Below are 21,446 nucleotides of genomic sequence, written 5' to 3' on the forward strand. Positions count from 1 at the left end.
TTGATTCTTCAGAAAGATTTCGGTTCCTAAAAAATCTTCAAAACCAAATTTTCTTTGTTCAGAAAAATTTCGATCTCTAGGAATTTTAACTTAATTTTTTTTACTTTAATTATAATTTAATGTTACTTAAACAAATTTTTTAACACACAATTAAAGTAATTTTAAAATTTATGTACCAAAATTTAAATTTCAATAATATTAAACTAATTTTTTTTTTAACAAAAACGGAAAGCAAAAAATTCACTTTGCTCTTTTTTTTATTTACTTGTATTAAATTTTTTTGTTGTCTAATATGCATAACTTTATGAGTCTTCCAATGCTGCAGCCATTACTTTGCAAGCAGTTTTTAATTATTCTTTGTGTCCTGTTTTATTTATTTGCATTTTGCTTTCTCTGCTTTACTATTACATGTACTTGTAGTACTCTAAATACTTGGATAACAAAAATTATTTATTTATTATATTTTTTTTGGAACATGTCAAAATTCCTTTCCGCACATAACTTAATTTAACCAAATATGTTTACAACTATAAATATTGTATCATAGTTTTGCTACTTATATTGTTTTAGCTAATTTAGATATTTTTAACAAAAGATTATTAAATATTGTATTTATATGAAAAGTTCCTAGAAAGTGTTTTGTTTAAAATTTAAATTATTATTTTGCTAAATTTTGTTGTTTTAGAAACAATAAATTCATTTTATTCGAGGTTGAGCGGAGGAAACATTTTATTTTATAGAAAATCAATAAGTTTTCAAACAAATAACTGCTCGGTGTAGAAAATGAGACATAAATCTGGTTAATGACAGAAATTTTTCCAGCGATTATCGTTAACTGCTTTTAATTGTTAGACAATATTTGATTTCTACAAATTTTTTAACATATTCCATACAAAATTTTTCAAATATTAATTTTTTCATAATATTTTCGCAAGCATAAAAAACTGCAATATATTTTTGTAATACAAATATATAATTATATATATTTATTTTTTAATTGTGTTGCTATAAGATTAACTTTTGTTCGATTTACCGTAAAAAAGAAAAATAAAAAGAGATCGATTGCTTTTCAATGGTATATTTTATTAGACTGCCAAAATCAACCGGTTGCCACTGTGAACTTTTCATTAATATCTTTTTTACCTTTTTTTTGTTAATTTTGTTGTTTAAACCACATTTAAAACATTTTATTTGCTTCCAATATCAAACGGTCATGACTAAACGACGATCAAATCAAACAATCAACGCACGAAATACTTAGTTCATGCTTTAATTAATTATATAATATGTACTTATTTGCTCCCACTGTAAATATTACCATTTTCCATTTTTTGTTTAATATGCAATTTTGTTTAATAATAATGTTTAATTTGTTTTTCTGTTTATATGGAATCCATGCATTGACACTGGCTGGCAGGCTAACTGGCACTTACAATTGAACTCAATTCACAAATATTCAAACATTTCAAATGCAACGCATCGCTGTTTCCAAACATGTTTACAATTCTTCCATATTCGCTGCCAAATTTTGTTTTAATAATTTTAATTTAATTATACCATATTTTGTTTTAATCGCTTTTTTAATAATAACAATAAATTACATTATCATAATAAGTACAATATCGTTAATGTGTACATTTGTAGATACGCTTACGTTAGTAAGTTTGATGAATACTTAATAATTGTAACATGGTTCTCCTCTTCATCTGCTTTTTAATACATATTTATTTCGTTATTAAACGCCATGTTGCATATTGTTTGCCACTTGGCTTAGGCCAAAACAATGCTGCACATCAGAAACATTATGCCAGCTGAGAGCAGCGCCGTAACCGGCACGGTCACAATCCAAGCGTAGGCAATGTTTCTGAACAAATGCCAATCGACAGCACCGACAGCAACGCCCGCAGCTGCAACAGCATCACCACCAGTAGCCACAGCCTGTACACCACCGGCACCATTGGCTATGGCGTTCGCACTCGTCGATGAGGACACCGTCATTTTAGCGCTTATTTCGTTCGCATTCGTTGTTGTTGGCGTGGTAGCAGTGGATGATGTAATGACAGCGCCTTCCACTGAAGCCTCTTTGGAGAAGCCGGCTTTCGCTGGTTTATGTCCCTTGCCGCTCACATGTCCTACGAAAACTACTGAACCCACTTTGCAATGCGTCGTTGAGATGGGTAAACCGATTTTGCTCGCCAATAGCACCGTGATCGCGGCACCGACCTCGATAGTGAAGCCGCTGAAAATGGAAGCAAGACAAATTCGTTCAATTATTCACTTCATAGCGTCAGTAAACCAAAGTTTTTCGATTTAATACGGAATCAAAATTTAGATAACCTCAACATTTTGAAAAAAAGAAAAATGTCTTTCACAAATAAATTATCGATCGTTCAGTTCGTATGTCAGCCATATGCTATACTGGTCTAAACTGAACAATTGGAAACTTGTAGCGTTCCCTGGGAAAACTACCTGTATAGAATTTCATGCAGATAACTCGTCAAATAAAAAAAAATAAAAAAATACAAGAAGTTGATTTTGATCGTTCAGTAGATCGGTTGTATGGCACCTATGTGCTATAGTTGTCCAATATCGGCGATATCGAAATATTAGCAGCTGTTTGAGGAGAAAAGGATATGTGTTCGCGTATATATAGACAGACAGGCAGAGAGATAGACCGTTCCAGTCGGGTCTATGTAACCGGAATGGACCCGGATTTTTAATCGGCCAAGGACTGTCAACTCGGCAGAATTCTGCCGCTACAACAACAACAGAGACAGACAGATGGACATGATTAAATCGATCTCAGCTGGTCACATGATCATTATACATACATACATTATTTTTTATAGGGTCTTCGATTTTCCTATCTGTTCAGGGTATAAATCTAATTTCTAACAATATATTACATTCTTCTTTTCATCCGTTCAGGTTATAAATATAATTTCTTACTCTGACATTTACTACAAAACTTCTGTAACATATTCTCAAAAATATTAACACTTACGTGGATGATGTAATTTTCGTTAAATCATTGCCGATTGTCTCGATGACCCGTCGTCCCCACAGCCATAGACCCACTGAGATACCAATACCTCCATAGATCAGAATATAAATGGGACTTTCGGCCTTTTGCATCACAGAACCCTCTCTATAAATCATGTACAGCGCGATTAGTGGTCCAATGGCATTGCTAGAAAGTAGAATATTAACTGTTACTTTGTTTTTTTGTTTATGACAGCTACAAAATTTATTCACCTCACATCATTACCGCCATGTGCGAAACTGCCAAAAGTTGCAGTTAAAATTTGTAAAAATGAAAATAGCATTGACACCTCCTCCGACTCCTCGTCATTGTGCGCTGATGCATCGCCCGTCGGCTTGAAATCTTGTATCAACTCTTTGCTTTCGATCAACGGTATCTTGCTGGAATTCGGCGATAAAGTAGATGTTATCATCATTTCCAAACTGCTACCACTTTCAACCACTTTCAAATCCTTTTTGGCAGTTGTGGATGTTGTTATGGGCTCCAACGTAGTTGTTGTAGCTTGCGTAACTATCACATCCGAAATTCGTGAATGTCCATCACCGTTTGGCGCAATAGCGAGTGCAGCGGGTGTGATGAGTGTGGTTGTAGCAGTGTTGGTGGTACTTGTGTCCATGGCAGTTTGTGTAATTATATTATTTGCAACACAGCCGGGTGATTGGTTGCTTTCGAGCAGCTGTTGCTGGTGTGCTGGAAGCTCATTGGAATGTTCAAAGCTCTTCGTATCCAACAAAGGTGATTTTACGCCCGGCTTAAAATAATCCTGCAGCTGACTGGCCTTACCAGCACCATTCATTACTATACCGTTTGTATTGTTATTCCTATTGCCATTCTGCAGCAAGCCATTGCCATTGCCATTCTGATACTGCTCGTCAATGAAATTCAAACTAGTAATGGTCAAATCCGTATTATCCAAGCTGGCTTTGCCCAGCAAGTCCTCGGCTTTCTTTATGATTTCTGGATTGATCTTGTAACCGTCTGCAGTATAACCGTTGTTGGGTGTGGTCACATGACCATTTTTATTAAGCCCATAAGGTGCTAACTTAAATGTTTTCGGTGAATTGTCGGTCAATGAGACGAGTTCGGTGATTTCGGCAATTGCTGGCAATTGTTTGCCATCGCTAACGAGTGATAATGGACGACGATTTTTCTTAGGACTACCGGACGGTGAGGATTCTGCAATGTAAATTGAGAGGTTAGCATTTTCTTGTTCTTCTTAAAGATTTGCTGTTGCTGCTACTCACCAACAGAATCCTCAAAATTGAATTTGACAGGATTTTGAGCGCGTAATTGTTTAGCGATTTTACGTTTTTGTATTGGTACAACAATAAGCTGAGTAAGCAGTGCAACCAATAAGCTGAGCGCCACGCTTGCACCTATAGCAATCCCGGTGGGAATGTTATCCATGTAAAGTACTGTGGTAGAAATATAATAAAAATATAAATTCTTCTTAGACTTACATTGCAAATTAACACTCACACTTCGGTCCATCCAACACCACACTAATAACATTGATGAAAAATGTGACACCATAAAAGATCGGCAATGACCGAAATCCCGCCTTTAGTGGATCGCGTGCGCGCAAAATAAATTTTCGTATTGCCAAAAAGAGTAAAATACTGACCAAGCCGCTCATCACCGGCGATATGAACCATGAACCCACTATTGTGGCCAATGTGGACCATTTAAGGCCCTGTGTACCACGTGCCACTAACGAAAAACCAATTGTCGAACCGACAATACTGTGTGTACCCGAAATGGGTAGCTTTAGGAATGTGGCGACCAGCAACCAAATAGCGCTGCTTGCCAGCGCAGCGACACAGCCCAACATTAATTCCTCTTCGGCGCCTTCGTAGAGACCAACTTCCAAAATACCTTTACGCATAGTGTCCGAAACTTTGTAACCTGTAAAAAAACGATTTTTATATCCCGAACAAATAAATTTCTTGTTAAGAACATTTTTAATTTGTAAGGGGTATACTAGCTGCGTTGCGGGCCCGAAATTAGGTACCAGCTTGCCAATATCAATAATAAGTGCACTCACCAATCAAAACTGCACCAGAAATTTCACATATTGTCGCCAGTACGCAAGCCTGTCTTATAGTTAGCACACCCGAACCAACGCTCGTACCAAACGAATTTGCCACATCGTTAGCGCCAATGCCGAATGCCAACACAAAAGCGATCAGAAAGCCGAGCACGACCATCCATAGTAAATCGGGTGATAGCGCATCCATGCTGCACGTAATTTTTTTCAGTGCAGTTAATTTAACGATTTATGCAGTTGTTATTGTTTTATTTGTAATTTGATTATAATATCATTTGATTTAGCGTTTTCACAATTATTAACGTGTATATTAAAAGAGTATGTTGGAAATTTTCAAATAAAATATTAAGCATACGTACGGTAAGAGAAGCCGTAGGAAAATGTGAAAAAAATCGGAAAATTGTTAAGCGTCTGCTTGAATCAAATACCACAAATGCTAGCTATTTAATTACGAAAGTATTCAGTGTATAGCTAAGAAAGCTTAAATATCATTGAAGTTTATGAGTATCTCTTTATTTGCGTGTGTGTGTAAGTGTAAATGTATTGTTAATCTAACCAGTAGGTGGGTAGGGGGGATTTACAGAAGACACAAACAGACAGATATAGACTTAGTTAGACAAGGGATTTGTTTATAATGTTTGAAAACTTATAGAATACTATGAAATAAAATATTCGAAAAATACACTAATATTATTTTTCAAATATTTAAACAGCCATATTTGCGCTTAAATTTCATGTTTGCAATTTTCATTACGAAAATATGAAATTTTAGTGAAATTCAAAGCGACGCGGTGCAGCGCTTATAGTTAAACTAAGTTTAAATGTTGTTTTGCTAAGGCAGCTAGTTTAGTTTCAACCAAACTAACTGCGCCTAAAAGCAAACAATGCCACACACACTAGTTTTAAATTACATGTACTTAAAGCGGAAATAAAAAGTAGTTAATTAACGCACTTCCCCCTCACTTTAACAAATTCGGTTTGTGTAATTGTGTGTGAGAAAAGGTTTTTCAAATTTAAATTCTTTGTAGTTTATCGTATCGTTTCTTTTTTCAAAAGAGTTTTATGTTGTTTGTCGCTTTAAGCGTAATTTGTTTTCAATTTAATTTCTGGGTTTCTGGCACGCTTTTTTCCGTTTCGTTTATTTTTCGGTGATTTTAAGAAACTTTTGCCTCAACTTTGCTGTGTTGATGACTGGCTGTTGTTGCTGCTTTTCTTAAAATTGCGCGAAAACGAAAATCTCTTGTTATAAAGTTATAGAGAGTGTATTAGTTGTTGTTTTTGTTGTCGCTGCTGCTGTTTTTGCAATGCTTGTCTTTGTTGTCTGCAAGAAAAATCAAAAAAGAATTAGTTAATAGTGCAGAAAAATTAAAAAATCTATATTTTTTAATGCTTGCGTTTTATACCTGGTGTTTAGGACAGCATAATAGTTGATCCGTCAGAGAGAACAGTAACATGTCTGAAAAAAATTTAAAATTGACATTTATAAAGTGTTCCAGATTATATACATATATACGTAGTAAAGGTATCAAAATATTTTCAAGCTTTTTTTTTACTATAAACATCATTTCATAATTTTTCTACCCGCCACATTTGTAAAGTACTAGGTAAATTGTTGTTTAGTGTCATTCGCGGAACCTAAACGTGACACTAACCAAACCACGAAGAGGTTATGCAGTAGATCTTATTCACTCTCTCTCTTTCTGGTTAGTGCCACATTTTTCTCTCTGCTATCTCTCTGAAGCAAAAGCGATTATTTTCAAGCACTGTTTCTTTAAATTTTTTGTTGTTATCATCAGTAGTCGTCCCGTTTTCAATGGCTTCATGCTTAACTGCATTGCTTATGTCACTCAAATACTTATGTTCGTGTTAAAGTAGACTCCCGAATATACTTCTTCAAGATTTTCAACGATTTAGTAAACGTTATTCCGTTGGAAACACAAAATTTTACGCGAACTCGTTGTTAATTTTTTAGGGTAAAAATCGACAGACAAATGTTTCACATTTAAACAAACTGTTGCCAAACGGACACTAAATGACATAAAAAATCAAACTTTATAAAAATACAAAAAAGATTGTATCAATCTACGAAATTATTTTTACCGATTCGCAGTTAGAATGAACCAGTCCGAGTCAAATTTGATCAGTTGGCACACATTTTGATTTCGTACATGTATATGCCCAAACATGGCTTTCTTCTAAAATTCTATTTTATTATTTATTACTTTCACTTTTAGCCAGCAAAGTCATTTAGTATACACTCAGTGACATCATTACCAACACCAACACCAACAATTTATTGTCCCTGTAAAAGTTTCGTAACTCTTTATAAATGCCACTGCAAGGATCAGGGATTAAGTTGTGTTAAGTGTAGACGAAAAGTGAAATTTTACACGACTACACGCTTTGCGCTGTAGCACACAATTAAATGATCAACTTGACTGCAATTGGAGGAGTACAAATTGGCAACAATTAAGACGTCAACATACAAAAAAAACAGTCTATGGGTATTGGGGAGGCATAGATGCCCGTGTACGAATTTATTTGTATTTGAAAAGCACTATTAAACATTTTAAAGGCATATGAAAAAGAAATTATTGTGACTGTGGAAAAAGTGTTTGAAATTCAGACTCAAAATACAAACAATCCGAAACAATTAAATAATTTACAATGGCATTTTTATGAAACAACATGGTAGGAAATGAAAACAAAAGTAGTTTATTATAATATTAGCACACATACAATTCATTCGTTTTTAATTGCCAACAATTAGCAATAACAACAATAAAAACTTTATAACATTTACAATAAGCTCGTGCCAGCATTATTACAACAGTGGAAACACCGGATATCGAGCAGTTTGTCGCTTTTGTTAACTGTGAGATAAACATCAGACAAATTCGCATGCAAATCGTACAAAATGCTTTTCCAAAACTATCTAGATATGTAGCCGTACAACTAAAAGCACGCTCCTTTTCAAGTAGCCAGCAGTTACTGCCAGTTTTTCGGGCTTCAAACCAGTTCCAACTAAATTTTTCTAACGCTTCCAATGTGATTGTCTCTCAAACACACAACTTTTCGTTGAGCGCGCAATTTTCCAACTTTTAATTTTGCTTTACATTAAATTTGAATGTCATTACGGTAATCTGCAATCTCTTATTAGCGGAAAATTATTGTCACATAACGCATAGACCCAGTAGGAAAAATATAAGGGTAAATTGAGTTAGAATTTTCGGACCAAATATATATATATATACGATTCATATGGGGCGTTTAAGGTCGATTTCAAATATTTTGAATAAAAATAATATATAATAAAATTTTATATAAAAACTAAAACTTGAAGAGCGTTTGGTTTATTGCTAAGACCAATGACTTCAAATAACTCCACAAGAAGTAGTCTAATGGTGCTAAATCACAACTTCTTGAAGATCATTCAATGCCACAATTTCTTGAAATAATCGAAATTTTTTAAATTTAAAAAAGCATAAAATCGTGAAATATTGGATAGTCGAAAAAGTCCTAGGGCTCCTTGAACTTAAGTAAAGCGTTTAAATATCCCCATTTCAACGACATACATATTACATTCGTTTCTATGTGAAGTGAATATATGATATAATTGAAATTGAAATCCTACCAATAGCCTTTCCTCATCAGAACTGCAGCAATAAATTTAAACACAAACGTTGTTTATGTATTTTTAGTCGGCACAACACGTCATATGTTCAATTTATACTATATTCCAAAGCATAAATATGCATACGCATAAACATATCGACGCACAAAAATAGTTTGAAGGAATTCTGAGCCACAAATAACTAAAATGGATATATTGTACGTTCACCACTACGGCTTTAATTTTATTAGATAAGTCTACACAACTACCCGACTTGAACGAGGATGCCAACAATGACGTATTTCTTATGGTATCCAAGGATTTATTTAACGTTAAAGAAAGGATAATTGATTTTGTACTAAGCTAGATACAGTGTAGAAAGAAATTAAGAGATTTGAAATCCCTGGAATAGTCTCAAGAATGGATCAGTTCAAAAATGTATTTTCCTTCTCTCCATCTTTTTCCCTCTCTCGTTCTTTCCCAAGGGTTGAAAATATGTGAAAAGCGAGTTCAACATTTGAAGCCTGAAAGTCCAAAAAAAACATTGTTGAAATACCAGCGTTATTTACTAAGATCGCGTAGTATTCAATACACGTGACTTAGGCGATAAATTTTGAGAAATTCCTCTCATAAAAAATGTCAACTGCATTATTATTTTGAGCGAAAAGGAAACAAAAAAATATGAAACTGCGATAGCCCAAACTACTGTCGATTAGTCATAGAGCAATAAAACGTTTATGACTCATCAATCGTTAAGAAGCAATGGAATGAATGAGGTTATAGCATATACTAAAATTTTAACAAATCTAGTACTTGTGTACTTGAGAATATACTTCAAAATTCTGACATATGCAATAAAAGAAACCTTTTGTAAGCAATTACTTGGCACTCAGCGCGGGAATATGGAATTTTTAAGTCAGAGCCTTATTAAACGCCTAAATGTATGCTATATATGACTAAATACATACTATATATGCTCAAATGGATGCTACATACACACAATAAGCAAAATCAGATTTTTATATAAACGTGCATAACAATCTCTAGACTTAAACGACATCGCTTTGTTTCCAAGTTACAAAAAAAACAGCAAAAAAAATTCATGCGAACCAAACTTTGATGTGATGAGCCCCTGCAACTCAAAATAGTTGAACAGACAACAAACGATTGCAAAATTCCTTCAAACACCTGCTTGTACCACGCGCGAGCTTACTCCTCGCGATTCGGCTGAAGGTCAGACAAAAAACGAAACACAAAATTTTCAAAAGGTCACAAAAAATAGATAGAAAACAAAAAAATTACGGAACGAAAAAGTGAAAACCGGTAAACCAACTGCAAAGAATACTGAAAGTGAAAGATAAAGCCGTAAATACTCAAGTGAAGTAAAAGTGAAACGAAGCAAATAGCAGTACAAACACACATTTATTAAAGGATTGCTTATTCAACGGACATGGGGGTGTGCAAAGGCTATGACGACAATGGTATAAAAAATAAGCACTTGACTATAAACAAGTAACTTTATGAGTTCGAATGTGCTATAAACTAGTTGAAGTGACGCCTGATGGCCTGCCAGTTTGAGCAAATGCAAATAAGTTTGCCTCTCGCACAGGAGTCTAAAGGAAAAATATGCCATGATATACACACATAAATGCCATAACGGCAGTGTATGTATATAAGCAATAAATGAGTGCTCACTGAACTTGTGTAATGTGATATACTTGTACTTATTCATACTATATATGTAGTAATGAAAACTGACACCATTTTTTTTTCTTCTCGCCCAGCATTATTTAGTATTATACGTAGTATTAGTGAAAATCACAAACAATTTCACCGTTTTGAATAAAACTTGATAATGCAAATATTACGTTCTCTACGTATAGTCTGAAAATGAAGTAGATGGCGATAGAAACTCGCACACTTCGAATAGAACGTATTTTGAACGTCATCAGCTGATTTGGCTAGCTTAACTATTAATAGAGATATCATACGAAAATGTCGAAAATATTGAAACATTTTCAGCAATTTTATCGGAAGTCTTCCTTATCACGAACGCGGGTATTTCAGTGGCAAAAGCATTCAGTGAAAAAAACGAAAAATTTAAGGAGTAGTGCTTAAAAACCGTCATCTTGATATTAGAGAGATATCACAGCATCCCAACATCTCTTATAGAACAACTCAACTCAATTTGGTTAAGGTTTTGGGTATAAAGCGTATCTAGGATAGACAGGGAGCAAAATACTTGAAAAATTTTGAAAAATTACGTCTAGTAAAAATTACAGGAATACTTGACAACGTAGCTGAGAGCCCTTTATTCATCGAACATATCCTTACTGGTTACGAGACGTGGGTTTATGGATATACAACCAAACTGTTCAACAACCTAACGCTCCCAAAATGGCTCAGGCACCCACTTGGAAGGCTATGATTAACATAACTCATCAATCGTTAAGATTTTTTTTTTAATATGTGAAAATATTTTGTTTTCGGCTTGGGTCAAATTTGATCAGTTGGTAATTTGACACACAAACAGCTCTCATTTACCGAATATTTTGACTTCTAACGGCAGCGTATCTAATATTCGCGACTGTGCGGCTATTTCCAAACTTAGCGCTGCCTTACTTATTTTTGAATTTTCTTCTTCTTTATTGGCGTAGAAATTTACTTTTCTGAATACACAACGTGTGTTTTCAACCAAATTGCCACCTCTTGTGCGGTGGAGTGTGAAACGGCGGCGATAGTAGAAACGTGGAAGGTAGACAAAAGGTGTAAACAAAATTTTAGCGCGTGTCGGCAAGGTATTGTTGCTTTTGTTTTTGTAGAATTTCATTATGCTTTGCTGCGCTGTTATTCGAATTTGTTGTTAAATGTTGTTGGAATACAAATCAGCAGAAAATGACGGGAAATCTTAATTGTAATAAATAAATAATAACCAGTGTATATAAAAATGGATTTCGAAGCGCAATTCTGCAATAACAACTACACAAAAGTGCACACATAAACATATGTTTATAAATACAGACACCTAAAAGCGCATGCAAGCAAAAACAATGCCACACACAAACAAATGGTTAATATGCAAATTATGAAAGAAAATGGAAAAGGAAAACGAAATTGAAATTGGATTTCGCAATACTTTGGAGAATGTTATGAAATACGATTTGAAAGCGACTTCGCAGAATGCGCGCTGTGTGGGTGAGGGGTGTTTACTGGGCAGACGCTTGTGGGGATAAATTTTTGATTATACATGCTTTTCTGTATATTTGTCTGCATGTATGTGCATTACATATAAGCATGCATTCCATATTTATATTCATAACTATTTCCATAATGTTTTCAAATATTAATTTATTTATCTAAAATTTTCTCTGTAAGTTTATTCAATAAAGCGAGTGAAATTTTATTGCTGCCCACTAAATGAAGTGCGCAAATTTTGCACGCTATGAGCCCCAATGCATGCTGCCGCCAACATGCAAGCAAAATTAAATGTCAGCCAGCAATTCATATTAATATACAATTAATTATTGGAATGCAGTATAAACAAATGATGAATAGAAAAAGTTATCTTCGTCTGGGTATATTTCATACAGAATGAGGGGGCATAAAATGATCACTCTAACGTTGTGATGTGATGTAGCTTACCAGTCGCGAGGTGATTTCGCGGGAAGCTGGCTGCCAGCTGGCGCTATAAAAGAAAGGCAGGCACAGTGCCTGGCCAGTGCGTAGGCGACTTTCGCGCCGCGATGTCATGTAGTTTACCAGTCGCGAGGTGATTTCGCGGGAAGCTGGCTGCCAGCTGGCGCTATAAAAGAAAGGCAGGCACAGTGCCTGGCCAGTGCGTAGGCGACTTTCGCGCCGCGATGTCATGTAGTTTAACAGCCGCGAAGTCATGTAGATTAACAGTCACGAGGTGATTTCGCGGGAAGCTGGCTGCCAGCTGGCGCTATGAAAGAAACGCAGGCACAGTGCCTGGCCATTGCTTAAGCGACTTTCCCGCCGTGATGTTATGTAGTTTAACAGCCGCGAGGTCATGTAGATTAACAGTCACGAGGTGATTTCGCGGGAAGCTAGCGCTATAAAAGAAACGCAGGCACAGTGCCTGGCCAGTGCGTAGGAGACATTCGCGCCGCGATGTCATGTAGTTTAACAGCCGTGAGGTCATGTTGATTAACAGTCACGAGGTGATTTCGCGGGAAGCTGGCTGCCAGCTGGCGCTATAAAAGAAACGCAGGCACAGTGCCTGGCCATTGCTTCAGCGACTTTCGCGCCGCGATGTTATGTAGTTTAACAGCCGCGAGGTCATGTAGATTAACAGTCACGAGGTGATTTCGCGGGAAGCTAGCGCTATAAAAGAAACGCAGGCACAGTGCCTGGCCAGTGCGTAGGAGACATTCGCGCCGCGATGTCATGTAGTTTAACAGCCGTGAGGTCATGTTGATTAACAGTCACGAGGTGATTTCGCGGGAAGCTGGCTGCCAGCTGGCGCTATAAAAGAAACGCAGGCACAGTGTCTGGCCACTGCTTCAGCGACTTTCGCGTTGCGATGTCATGTAGTTTAACAGTCGCGAGGTCATGTAGATCAACAGTCACGAAGTGATTTCGCGGGAAGCTTCGCTATAAAAGAAACGCAGGCACAGTGCCTGGCCAGTGCGTAGGAGACATTCGCGCCGCGATGTCATGTAGTTTAACAGTCGCGAGGTGATGTAGATTAACAGTCACGAGGTGATTTCGCGGGAAGCTGGCGCTATAAAAGAAACGCAGGCACCGTGCCTGTCCAGTGCCCAGCTGACTCTTGCGCCGCGATGTCATGTAGTTTAACAGTCGCTAGGTGATTTCGCGGGAAGCTGGCTACCAGCTGGCGCTATAAAACAAACGCAGGCACCGTGCCTGGCCAATGCTTAGGTGACTGTCGCGCCGCGATGTCATGTGGTTTAACAGTCACGAGGTGATTTCGCGGGAAGCTGGCTGCCAGCTGGCGCTATAAAAGAAACGCAGGCACAGTGCCTGGCCATTGCTTAAGCGACTTTCCCGCCGTGATGTTATGTAGTTTAACAGCCGCGAGGTCATGTAGATTAACAGTCACGAGGTGATTTCGCGGGAAGCTGGCTGCCAGCTGGCGCTATAAAAGAAACGCAGGCACAGTGCCTGGCCAGTGTGTAGGAGACTTTCACGCCGCGATGTTATGTAGTTTAACAGCCGCGAGGTCATGTTGATTAACAGTCACGAGGTGATTTCGCGGGAAGCTGGCTGCCAGCTGGCGCTATAAAAGAAAGGCAGACACAGTGCCTGGCCAGTGCGTAGGCGACTTTAGCGTTGCGATGTCATGTAGATTAACAGTCACGAGGTGATTTCACGGGAAGCTGGCTGCCAGCTGGCGCTATAAAAGAAACGCAGGCACAATGCCTGGCCAGTGCTTCAGCGACTTTCGCGCCGCGCGCGCCGCGAGGTCATGTTGATTAACAGTCACGAGGTGATTTCGCGGGAAGCTGGCTGCCAGCTGGCGCTATAAAAGAAACACAGGCACCGTGCCTGGCCAATGCTTAGGTGACTGTCGCGCCGCGATGTCATGTGGTTTAACAGTCACGAGGTGATTTCGCGGAAAGAAAAGACGTTTGCAAAATTTCAGTTTGATGTCTTTATTACTAACCGACCTAATATATACAAATATATGTATACATATGTATGTGTAGGGTATACAAATGAAATAAATACATAACTTTTCACTTAATTTAAGGGTGAAACATCGGCACTGAGTTAATTAAAATTGGCGCTTATTTCAGGTCATAGTCGGCTTGTCGCAGAGCAAAAAATAGAAAAAATCATTTATATGTTTATAGAAGTTTTCCCATAGCAGCGCTTAATCAACACGCTGATAGGTTTTTATGCCATTTATTTATAGGTTGCATGTTTAACTGAATGCGATCGTTAGCTTTAACCGCTTTAAGCCTGTACATACATACATACATACGTATATACATAAGTATGTTCATGTGTATTGACTCGTATGTGCTTTCGCAAGTGCCGCTAACAATACTCGAGCCTTATTTGAATGCCTTTCGCCATTGACACATTAGCAGTGAATTTGCTGATTCGATGGAATTTATTTATTTTGCTTTTTTGCAGCCATTTACCTTGACTTTGTAATGTACAGTTATTCATATTGATTTCCTACATTGAACTTTCGTGTCATCGTTTAATTGTTGAAGCACTAAATGAAAGGGAATTTCTAGGAAATATTTATTCGGGCAAAGACAATGAGCAACGTTAGGGGAAAACTAGTAAAAGGGTCCAGCTGTATACATATATACAGCGCTCTATGTAATAATTATTATTGTAGCGGTAGAAAACATTCCAAAAGGAATTTCGAGCTATAGTGCCGTGTTAACAGTTCTTGACCGGATAAAAATCCGGATACGTTCCGTTTACTTAATGCCGACTGCCGTGGGAACGGGATTCAATGCGAGGGGAATGCTTTAAGGGGTAATAACCAATTGTGAATTTAAAAAAAATCGATTTTTTATTATCAAATGATGATATATTCGAATATTTTTCGAAAAGTTTAATAGTGTAATCAGCTCCCAAAACTTTAAACGCTTTTTTCAGGGTCCGTCTATCCAACTAACATAGAATATGCGACTGATTGGCACTATAAATTAAGAAAAGTCTACAAAAAATATTTTAAAATTTTTATAGCTGTTTCGGATAGTGTCTGCTAGACCCTTAGCAAATATCGTATTGTTTCGCCGATTCAATCCAAAGGTTTAATTGTCAAAATGTTTCGATAAAATCTCACCTGTTTTATTTTTCTCCATATTTGATAGGTTAGTAGTATGCCTGAACATATGGTAAAACAGCTACTAGCAGCTCAAGATAATATTAATCCATGTATTATAAGCACAGCATCACCGTTGATAATGTCAGGCAAAAGGACAATAAATTTACTATTTATAAATGATGATGAGCCAGCACATCGCACGTGTGCGCACACAAGCCAATGTAATTACAATGGATAAAGGATAAAAACAATTTTTATAACAGCAAGCAGTAACAATAAAAACCGGTGTATGAATGCCTTCGTTATAAAAAATTTTTATTTTTTTTTATTTTACAAAATTAAAAATTATTAATTTACAATAATTTTTTTATAAAAATAATTTTTTAGTAACTTATAAAAAAAAATATTTATTTTTTCTATAATTATTTTACAAAAATTATTTTTTTAGAAAAAATTATTGTTTACTATTTTTTTATAAGTTACAATTTTTTTAGAAAAAAAATATTATTTTGAGATGGTTTCCCGTTGCCTAAAATTTCTTGATCGTTCATAAATTTCATTAATTATTTTAAATTACTTCTTATTAAACATAGTTCCAGCTACCAGCTGAGTGCATAAAAATGCTAAGTCGAGTTAAGTTTTTTTTTTATCAAATTTTCACAGAATTGCTTCAGCTGCATAAATAATGTCCACATTACTATAACAATGCGGACAGCTGCACTTTCGCCTAAAACAACAAAACTATATGGCTTTTGACATAGGATTTGGTACACAACAGCTGTTGGCTAAAATTGTGCGTATTGAAAAAATTATATATAGCTCGTATGTAAAAAGAACTATGCGTCTTGAGGTATTACAAAAGCCATTGAAAATTGATTAAAAAAACGTGACAAAGGTTGGTTCGAAAATGTGCCAACAGCAAATGTCGAGGTTCAGATCGGATCACTGTAACGTATACATAGCTGACCGTTCTAAATTAACTTATTATTTGAAAACTTTTTTACTAGATAAGATATATTCACGAAATTTTTCATATACATACATATGTACATATATTATCAATGTGAAAGAAAACGTTACAATCTCCGCCCAGAATCAAATACATATATACCATCAAAAATAAAAAAAAACTCAATTTAGGTCTCAGTGGTACGACTTTCTTTCTTAATTCAGTATATAACAAGAACACTAGTCCAAAGGTATATATTTAACAACAATGGACGAAATTTTTGTGTGCTAAATTTTTTATATACTACATACAATATGTATGTACATATATGTATATGAAAACATATGTACTTATAATTATAAATTTGAGATACAAAGGAAGGAAAGAAAAGGAGACTGCTGGTCGGTCAGAGCACTTTGAATGACTCAAGAGTACTGTACAACAAAGGTTATGAATAATGAAAATCCAATTCGCAAAAACATAAAAAGGGAGTTAGAGACGCCGAAACATACATACAAACATACGTACATAGGTATTACTATAAGGGTATACATTTAAGTAAGTGCGTGTACTTAAGTAATTTGGACCGCTGAGCAAAAAATTAAAATGAATTTGATTTGCCTACGCAAATTTGTACGTAAAAGAGTTATAACGACATATGTATGTATGCAAGAACAAAAACCACAACAAATAAATGCCATTTCAAAAGTAATTGAAAGTGGATGCTCCGCAGGCTAATACAATAAGCATAGCAGGAATAGCACACGCCACTCAAGGACACGTGAAATGTGTACGTACACAACAGGAATAAGAGCAGCAGCTCTTAATAATTACAATAACAACAACAAAAACAGAACGGCTAAAGCTGCTGCCAGGCATATCGCATAAGCAAAATATATGTATATGCATACATATCTACAAGCAGCTGCTGAGCTGCTGTTTGGCAGCCACATGTCGCGCCACACACTTTTCAGATTATGTTGTACACATGTATATACATATTCCGTGTTGTTGCCTGTGGGTATGTTAAGTCCTTTTAACTTTCGTCAGTTGCCGGCTAAAATCGGTTGAAATTGAAAACTCACAATTAAAAGTTCTTGGATATCTGTAAAGTTGTTTAAAATCAAACAGTACAGTCACTGATCACTTATGTATCCCTCTGCCGGGATGTCGGCACCAACACACCCCTTCAGACGCACATACACACACACACCCACCCATCCAATCAGTGCCAGACCAATGTATATTGTTCATATATTGATTTTTAACCCAGGTGTTGATTGCATCAGCGTTGATAATAGTTGCATGAGTGTAATAAAATTCCCTTGTTCACCCGTCGTGCACTTTAAATTGAAAACTTTGCTTATTACACCGAATTGTTCTAATATTACAAAGGAGTTGGAGGCTTGCTGGATTCTGCGTGTTACCAATAATTGTTAGTTAGTTACGGGTGGCGCCAATTGCGGCTTTTCTCAACACACACAAAGTTACACTTGTGTGTCATCAAGTATTTGCGCCGCATTCGAACTGCTTACTCCTTTGCCTATATCCTGCTACCTGAAAAATTTTGGCCACTCATTATCAACGCTTGCTTTTATCATCTTGACATTCACATGCCTTTCTCGGCAACCTTTACAATCTCCCACCGCACTTTAAATACCACTCCTCCACACTTCACTCGCTCCACCAGCCCACATTTTTCCAGACACATTTTACTCACTGCGAACCGTTAACACTTTTTCTGCTTATTTATCACTTATAACATTCGCATTTTATGCATTACATTTTTTATTAATTTAGCACTCTCAATGCACGTTAGATAATCTTTGCAATGACTTAATCACTTTGCAATTATTTTTCTATGTAGTACTCACTTGTATGGGAAATATTTTGAAATCAATTTTTCCGACAACTGCAGCGATAAATGGAAAATTCTGCCAGTGAGAGCGAAGCTGGACTGACTGCGCCAATATCGAGCAAGCGCATGTGTTTTGTCTGTTCTGTACTGCAGCGAGCGAGTAGAAGAGCACACAAGTTCAGTTGCCCTTTTGATTTTTGTGTATGTGTGAATATGCATTTGACAATTGGCGCCTTCCGTTTTACCCTCTTCCGCTTAAAGTTTTTTTTTATTTTTAATTCTAATTTTATTTTATAATTTAAAAAACATAGATCCTTTTTATTTTATAATTAAAAACATAGTTAATAGTTTTCGCAATGCTATTATTAAATAATTGCATTAAAAATAATGTTAAAGTTGTATTCTTATTAGATTAGGTTATATTGTACTTATTTGTAGTAAAGTATATGAGACTAAACTAAATAACAACAACAATTTTGCTATATATGTATAATAGGCATAAAACACATTTGGAAATAGTTGTCACAAACAAGAATACTTAGATTAAATATGGAACGTAGTAAATTTAACATTTTTTTTTAGTTGTGTTAAATATATTTCTTATAAATTATTGTGAATGGTGAAGTTAAAATTGAGAGAAGCAGCATTGTGAGTAGCAATAAATGACAGCTGGTTTTGTAAACAAAGTAAAAACAATAACAGCGAGTCATTGCAAAAATTTTGAGTTGTGTACGGTAAATAAATACATAATGGTAAATATTTCAATAACAACACATATAAACAATATCTAATAGAATTAATTTTTGCTGTCGCAGTTTCATTTTAACGGTTTCAATATGGAATTCCTGGATAATGGCCGCAGCTTCCAGGAGACATACAAGTGCTTCCCTGTAGCCATGTTGCCCGGCAACGAACGAGAAGATTTAGAACGTGGTGGTAAAAGTAGGTATTTAATGAAACATGCATAAATACAAGCATTTTAGAGTAATATTTTTTTTATTGCGTGTATGTAGTTATTATGCCACCATCAGCGTTAGATGTGCTTACACGCCACAACGTTGAATATCCAATGCTCTTCAAGCTGACGAATCGAGCGCAAAAACGCACAACACATGCAGGTGTACTGGAATTCGTTGCCGAAGAAGGTAAATGCTATTTACCTTTGTGGATGATGCAAAATCTTTTGCTTACGGAAGGCTGTCCGGTTCGCATTGAAAGTGTTAGCTTGCCAGTGGCAACCTTTTCAAAATTTCAACCACAAAGCACTGATTTCTTAGATATTACTAATCCCAAAGCTGTTTTGGAAAATGCTCTTCGTAATTTTGCTTGTCTTACCACCGGTGATGTAATTGCTATCAAATATAATAAGAAGGTTTATGAATTATGTGTGCTAGAAACGCGTCCTGGTAATGCTGTCAGCATTATTGAATGTGATATGAATGTAAGTTCCATGTTAATTATATATATATATCTAAATTTAAAACAATAATATGAATAAATAGGTGGAGTTCGAAGCTGCTATCGGGTATGAACCGAATAAACCTAAAGCTGAAGAGCCACCTGTAGAGGAACCACAAGATCATGTTATGGAAGAGGTAGTTGAAACATTTAAAGGTTCTGGTGTACGTCTGGATGGGAAGAAAAAGAAAGATAATCAGCTAGATACACCTGTTATTAAAAGAGTTAGTATAGTTAATATTTAAATAAAACCTTAATGTCTTAAAACCTTCATTACTGCAGGTACTCGCTCGTGGTGTACCCGATTACGATTACAAGTTTGGATACTTAAAGTTTGACCGTTCTATCAAGCCCATCAACGAACGTATTCCTAAAAAGGATGGTGAAGACGGTGAGCCAGAGACTTTCCATGGTCAAGGCTTTTCAATGAAGACACGTAAATTGTAAAATAATATTAAAATATTTTTACTAACATAGTTTAAAAAAGCTTTTCGAAAAAGAATGCAAAATAAATTTGTTCATTAAACTTTAATAACCACAGAACTAAAAAATGCTCTATTATTCAATGCATCTACAAATTCAAAGTTAAGTTAATAACTTCGTCTTTCTTTTGGGGCGGCGGTGATGTGAGAGACATTGCCGGTAATTTGCGTATTTTTCGGCCATGTTTGCCCTCTTTCCGTTTCCACAAACCGGAACGTGGGCGATTGCCGAGTTGACGCATTCGTTGTGCGCTTCCAATATGCTCCTTATTGTGCTCAACATTTGATAGGCGGCCTATAATAAAAAAATGTTATACGTAATAGCATATGTTATACTTATTGAAATATAGATCTTACCAACTGTTGCCATACATGTACGATCATAGGCAAATTCACGTTTTGATGGTAACTGAACCACGACTTTGTCATCGAATTTTCTTAAAATTGTTCCAAAAGTACCTGCGGCGTGTATCAAGTGAAATGGATGGCCGGGATTTTTCTCTAGGTTATGTATGCGTGTACCAACTGGTAAAGCTCCAAGGGGGTAGGCATCACCTTCATTTGGACGTACTATATACGTAAAGTTATATATATCAAATGTATTATTAAATTATTCGACAAATTTACTCACCAGGTATACGCGGTATAAATCGAGACGTTTTTATGATGTCACCCACTTTCATATTTTCTGTTGCTAATATGTATTTGAGTTCATTTCCTACGCCAACAAGTGCCACTTTTGCAGTGCGACAACCATCATCGATTATTTCTATCACACGTTCTTCTTGTGGCGGTCCTTCCAATGGCCCATCCCGTACCCATTTTACCCAATGGAATTTCTGTTTTATTCCACCACCTATGCCTTTGGCCACCAAGCGTCCGCTCACTGGATCGCGCCCTGCTAAATGAGTGATTTTCAATGGTTCTATGGTGTATTCTTCAGGGTAGTGCACTACACGCCGAAACTGCTGACCAGCACCTGGTTTCGGTTTTTCTACCACCTTACACTTGCCACGAACTTGAATACCAGCGGCAACAATGCCGCTTTTGTTTATTAGCTGATGCCGGGAAGCATTTAATGTACAATTAGCCAACAAACGGGTTAAGTTGTTCATTTTTTATATAATAAAAATAATAAATGAGCCAGTTGCGGCCTATCCAGCAGTCTAAAATATGTCCAAATGGGGTGATCAGCTGTTCGCAAACAGGGTTGTATCATTT

At 36.2% G+C, this 21,446-nt stretch overlaps 3 protein-coding genes and 1 long non-coding RNA gene across 11 annotated transcripts; 2 read left to right on the forward strand and 2 right to left on the reverse strand.

Moving 5' to 3' along the window:
* Positions 1–1,561: 1,561 nt before the first annotated feature.
* LOC105229453 (sodium-dependent phosphate transporter 2) lies at positions 1,562–18,477 on the reverse strand. 4 transcript variants are annotated; one of them, XM_019991496.3, is made up of 8 exons: positions 18,302–18,477; positions 6,494–6,546; positions 5,088–6,411; positions 4,523–4,948; positions 4,288–4,458; positions 3,256–4,219; positions 3,005–3,190; positions 1,562–2,239 (listed from the first exon to the last, which is right to left on the reverse strand). In XM_019991496.3, the coding sequence occupies exons 3-8, from the start codon at positions 5,278–5,280 to the stop codon at positions 1,771–1,773; spliced, it is 2,409 nt and encodes an 802-aa protein (XP_019847055.2). In that variant the 5' UTR covers positions 5,281–6,411; positions 6,494–6,546; positions 18,302–18,477; the 3' UTR covers positions 1,562–1,770. The 4 variants fall into 4 exon arrangements, with proteins under 4 accessions (XP_019847055.2, XP_049314193.1, XP_049314192.1 ...); XM_049458236.1 differs by lacking the exon at positions 18,302–18,477 and adding an exon at positions 18,148–18,290; XM_049458235.1 differs by lacking the exon at positions 18,302–18,477 and adding an exon at positions 7,365–7,383.
* LOC125778836 (uncharacterized) lies at positions 10,887–15,490 on the forward strand. 4 transcript variants are annotated; one of them, XR_007422970.1, is made up of 5 exons: positions 10,887–12,472; positions 12,731–13,155; positions 13,649–13,789; positions 14,174–15,183; positions 15,307–15,490. It is a non-coding gene; the product is annotated as an uncharacterized LOC125778836 (long non-coding RNA). The 4 variants fall into 4 exon arrangements; XR_007422972.1 differs by lacking the exon at positions 10,887–12,472 and having other exon boundaries at positions 12,479–12,754; positions 12,885–13,155; XR_007422969.1 differs by lacking the exon at positions 10,887–12,472 and having other exon boundaries at positions 12,479–13,155.
* Positions 18,478–18,905: 428 nt separating the features above from the next.
* Positions 18,906–20,294, forward strand: LOC105229449 (ubiquitin fusion degradation protein 1 homolog). Of its 2 annotated transcripts, none has more exons than XM_011209752.4 (5): positions 18,906–19,037; positions 19,101–19,227; positions 19,299–19,726; positions 19,788–19,967; positions 20,026–20,294. In XM_011209752.4, exons 1-5 carry the CDS (start codon positions 18,948–18,950, stop codon positions 20,188–20,190), a joined length of 990 nt encoding a protein of 329 aa, XP_011208054.2. In that variant the 5' UTR covers positions 18,906–18,947; the 3' UTR covers positions 20,191–20,294. The 2 variants fall into 2 exon arrangements, with proteins under 2 accessions (XP_011208054.2, XP_049314194.1); XM_049458237.1 differs by having other exon boundaries at positions 18,933–19,019.
* Positions 20,253–21,430, reverse strand: LOC105229450 (39S ribosomal protein L2, mitochondrial). The gene is made up of 3 exons (XM_011209753.4): positions 20,857–21,430; positions 20,583–20,795; positions 20,253–20,520 (listed from the first exon to the last, which is right to left on the reverse strand). Exons 1-3 carry the CDS (start codon positions 21,338–21,340, stop codon positions 20,315–20,317), a joined length of 903 nt encoding a protein of 300 aa, XP_011208055.1. The 5' UTR covers positions 21,341–21,430; the 3' UTR covers positions 20,253–20,314.
* Between the last annotated feature and the right edge of the window lie 16 nt (positions 21,431–21,446).

Source organism: Bactrocera dorsalis, chromosome 5 (assembly GCF_023373825.1).
Source record: "Bactrocera dorsalis isolate Fly_Bdor chromosome 5, ASM2337382v1, whole genome shotgun sequence".
In the NCBI taxonomy this organism is placed as follows: Eukaryota; Metazoa; Arthropoda; class Insecta; order Diptera; family Tephritidae; genus Bactrocera; species Bactrocera dorsalis.

Excerpts from the sequence above, each read along its gene's own strand:
- LOC105229453 (XM_019991496.3), bottom strand. The coding sequence starts at position 5,280 with ATGGATGCGCTATCACCCGATTTACTATGGATGGTCGTGCTCGGCTTT. Across the intron at positions 4,949-5,087 it reads TTCTGGTGCAGTTTTGATTG|GTTACAAAGTTTCGGACACT; the intron begins GTGAGTGCACTT and ends GTTTTTTTACAG. Across the intron at positions 3,191-3,255 it reads CATGGCGGTAATGATGTGAG|CAATGCCATTGGACCACTAA; the intron begins GTGAATAAATTT and ends TCTACTTTCTAG.
- LOC105229450 (XM_011209753.4), bottom strand. The coding sequence starts at position 21,340 with ATGAACAACTTAACCCGTTTGTTGGCTAATTGTACATTAAATGCTTCC. Across the intron at positions 20,796-20,856 it reads ATTTATACCGCGTATACCTG|TACGTCCAAATGAAGGTGAT; the intron begins GTGAGTAAATTT and ends TTACGTATATAG. Across the intron at positions 20,521-20,582 it reads TACATGTATGGCAACAGTTG|GCCGCCTATCAAATGTTGAG; the intron begins GTAAGATCTATA and ends TTTTTATTATAG.
- LOC105229449 (XM_011209752.4), top strand. The coding sequence starts at position 18,948 with ATGACAGCTGGTTTTGTAAACAAAGTAAAAACAATAACAGCGAGTCAT. Across the intron at positions 19,228-19,298 it reads TTTAGAACGTGGTGGTAAAA|TTATTATGCCACCATCAGCG; the intron begins GTAGGTATTTAA and ends GCGTGTATGTAG. Across the intron at positions 19,727-19,787 it reads TTATTGAATGTGATATGAAT|GTGGAGTTCGAAGCTGCTAT; the intron begins GTAAGTTCCATG and ends ATGAATAAATAG.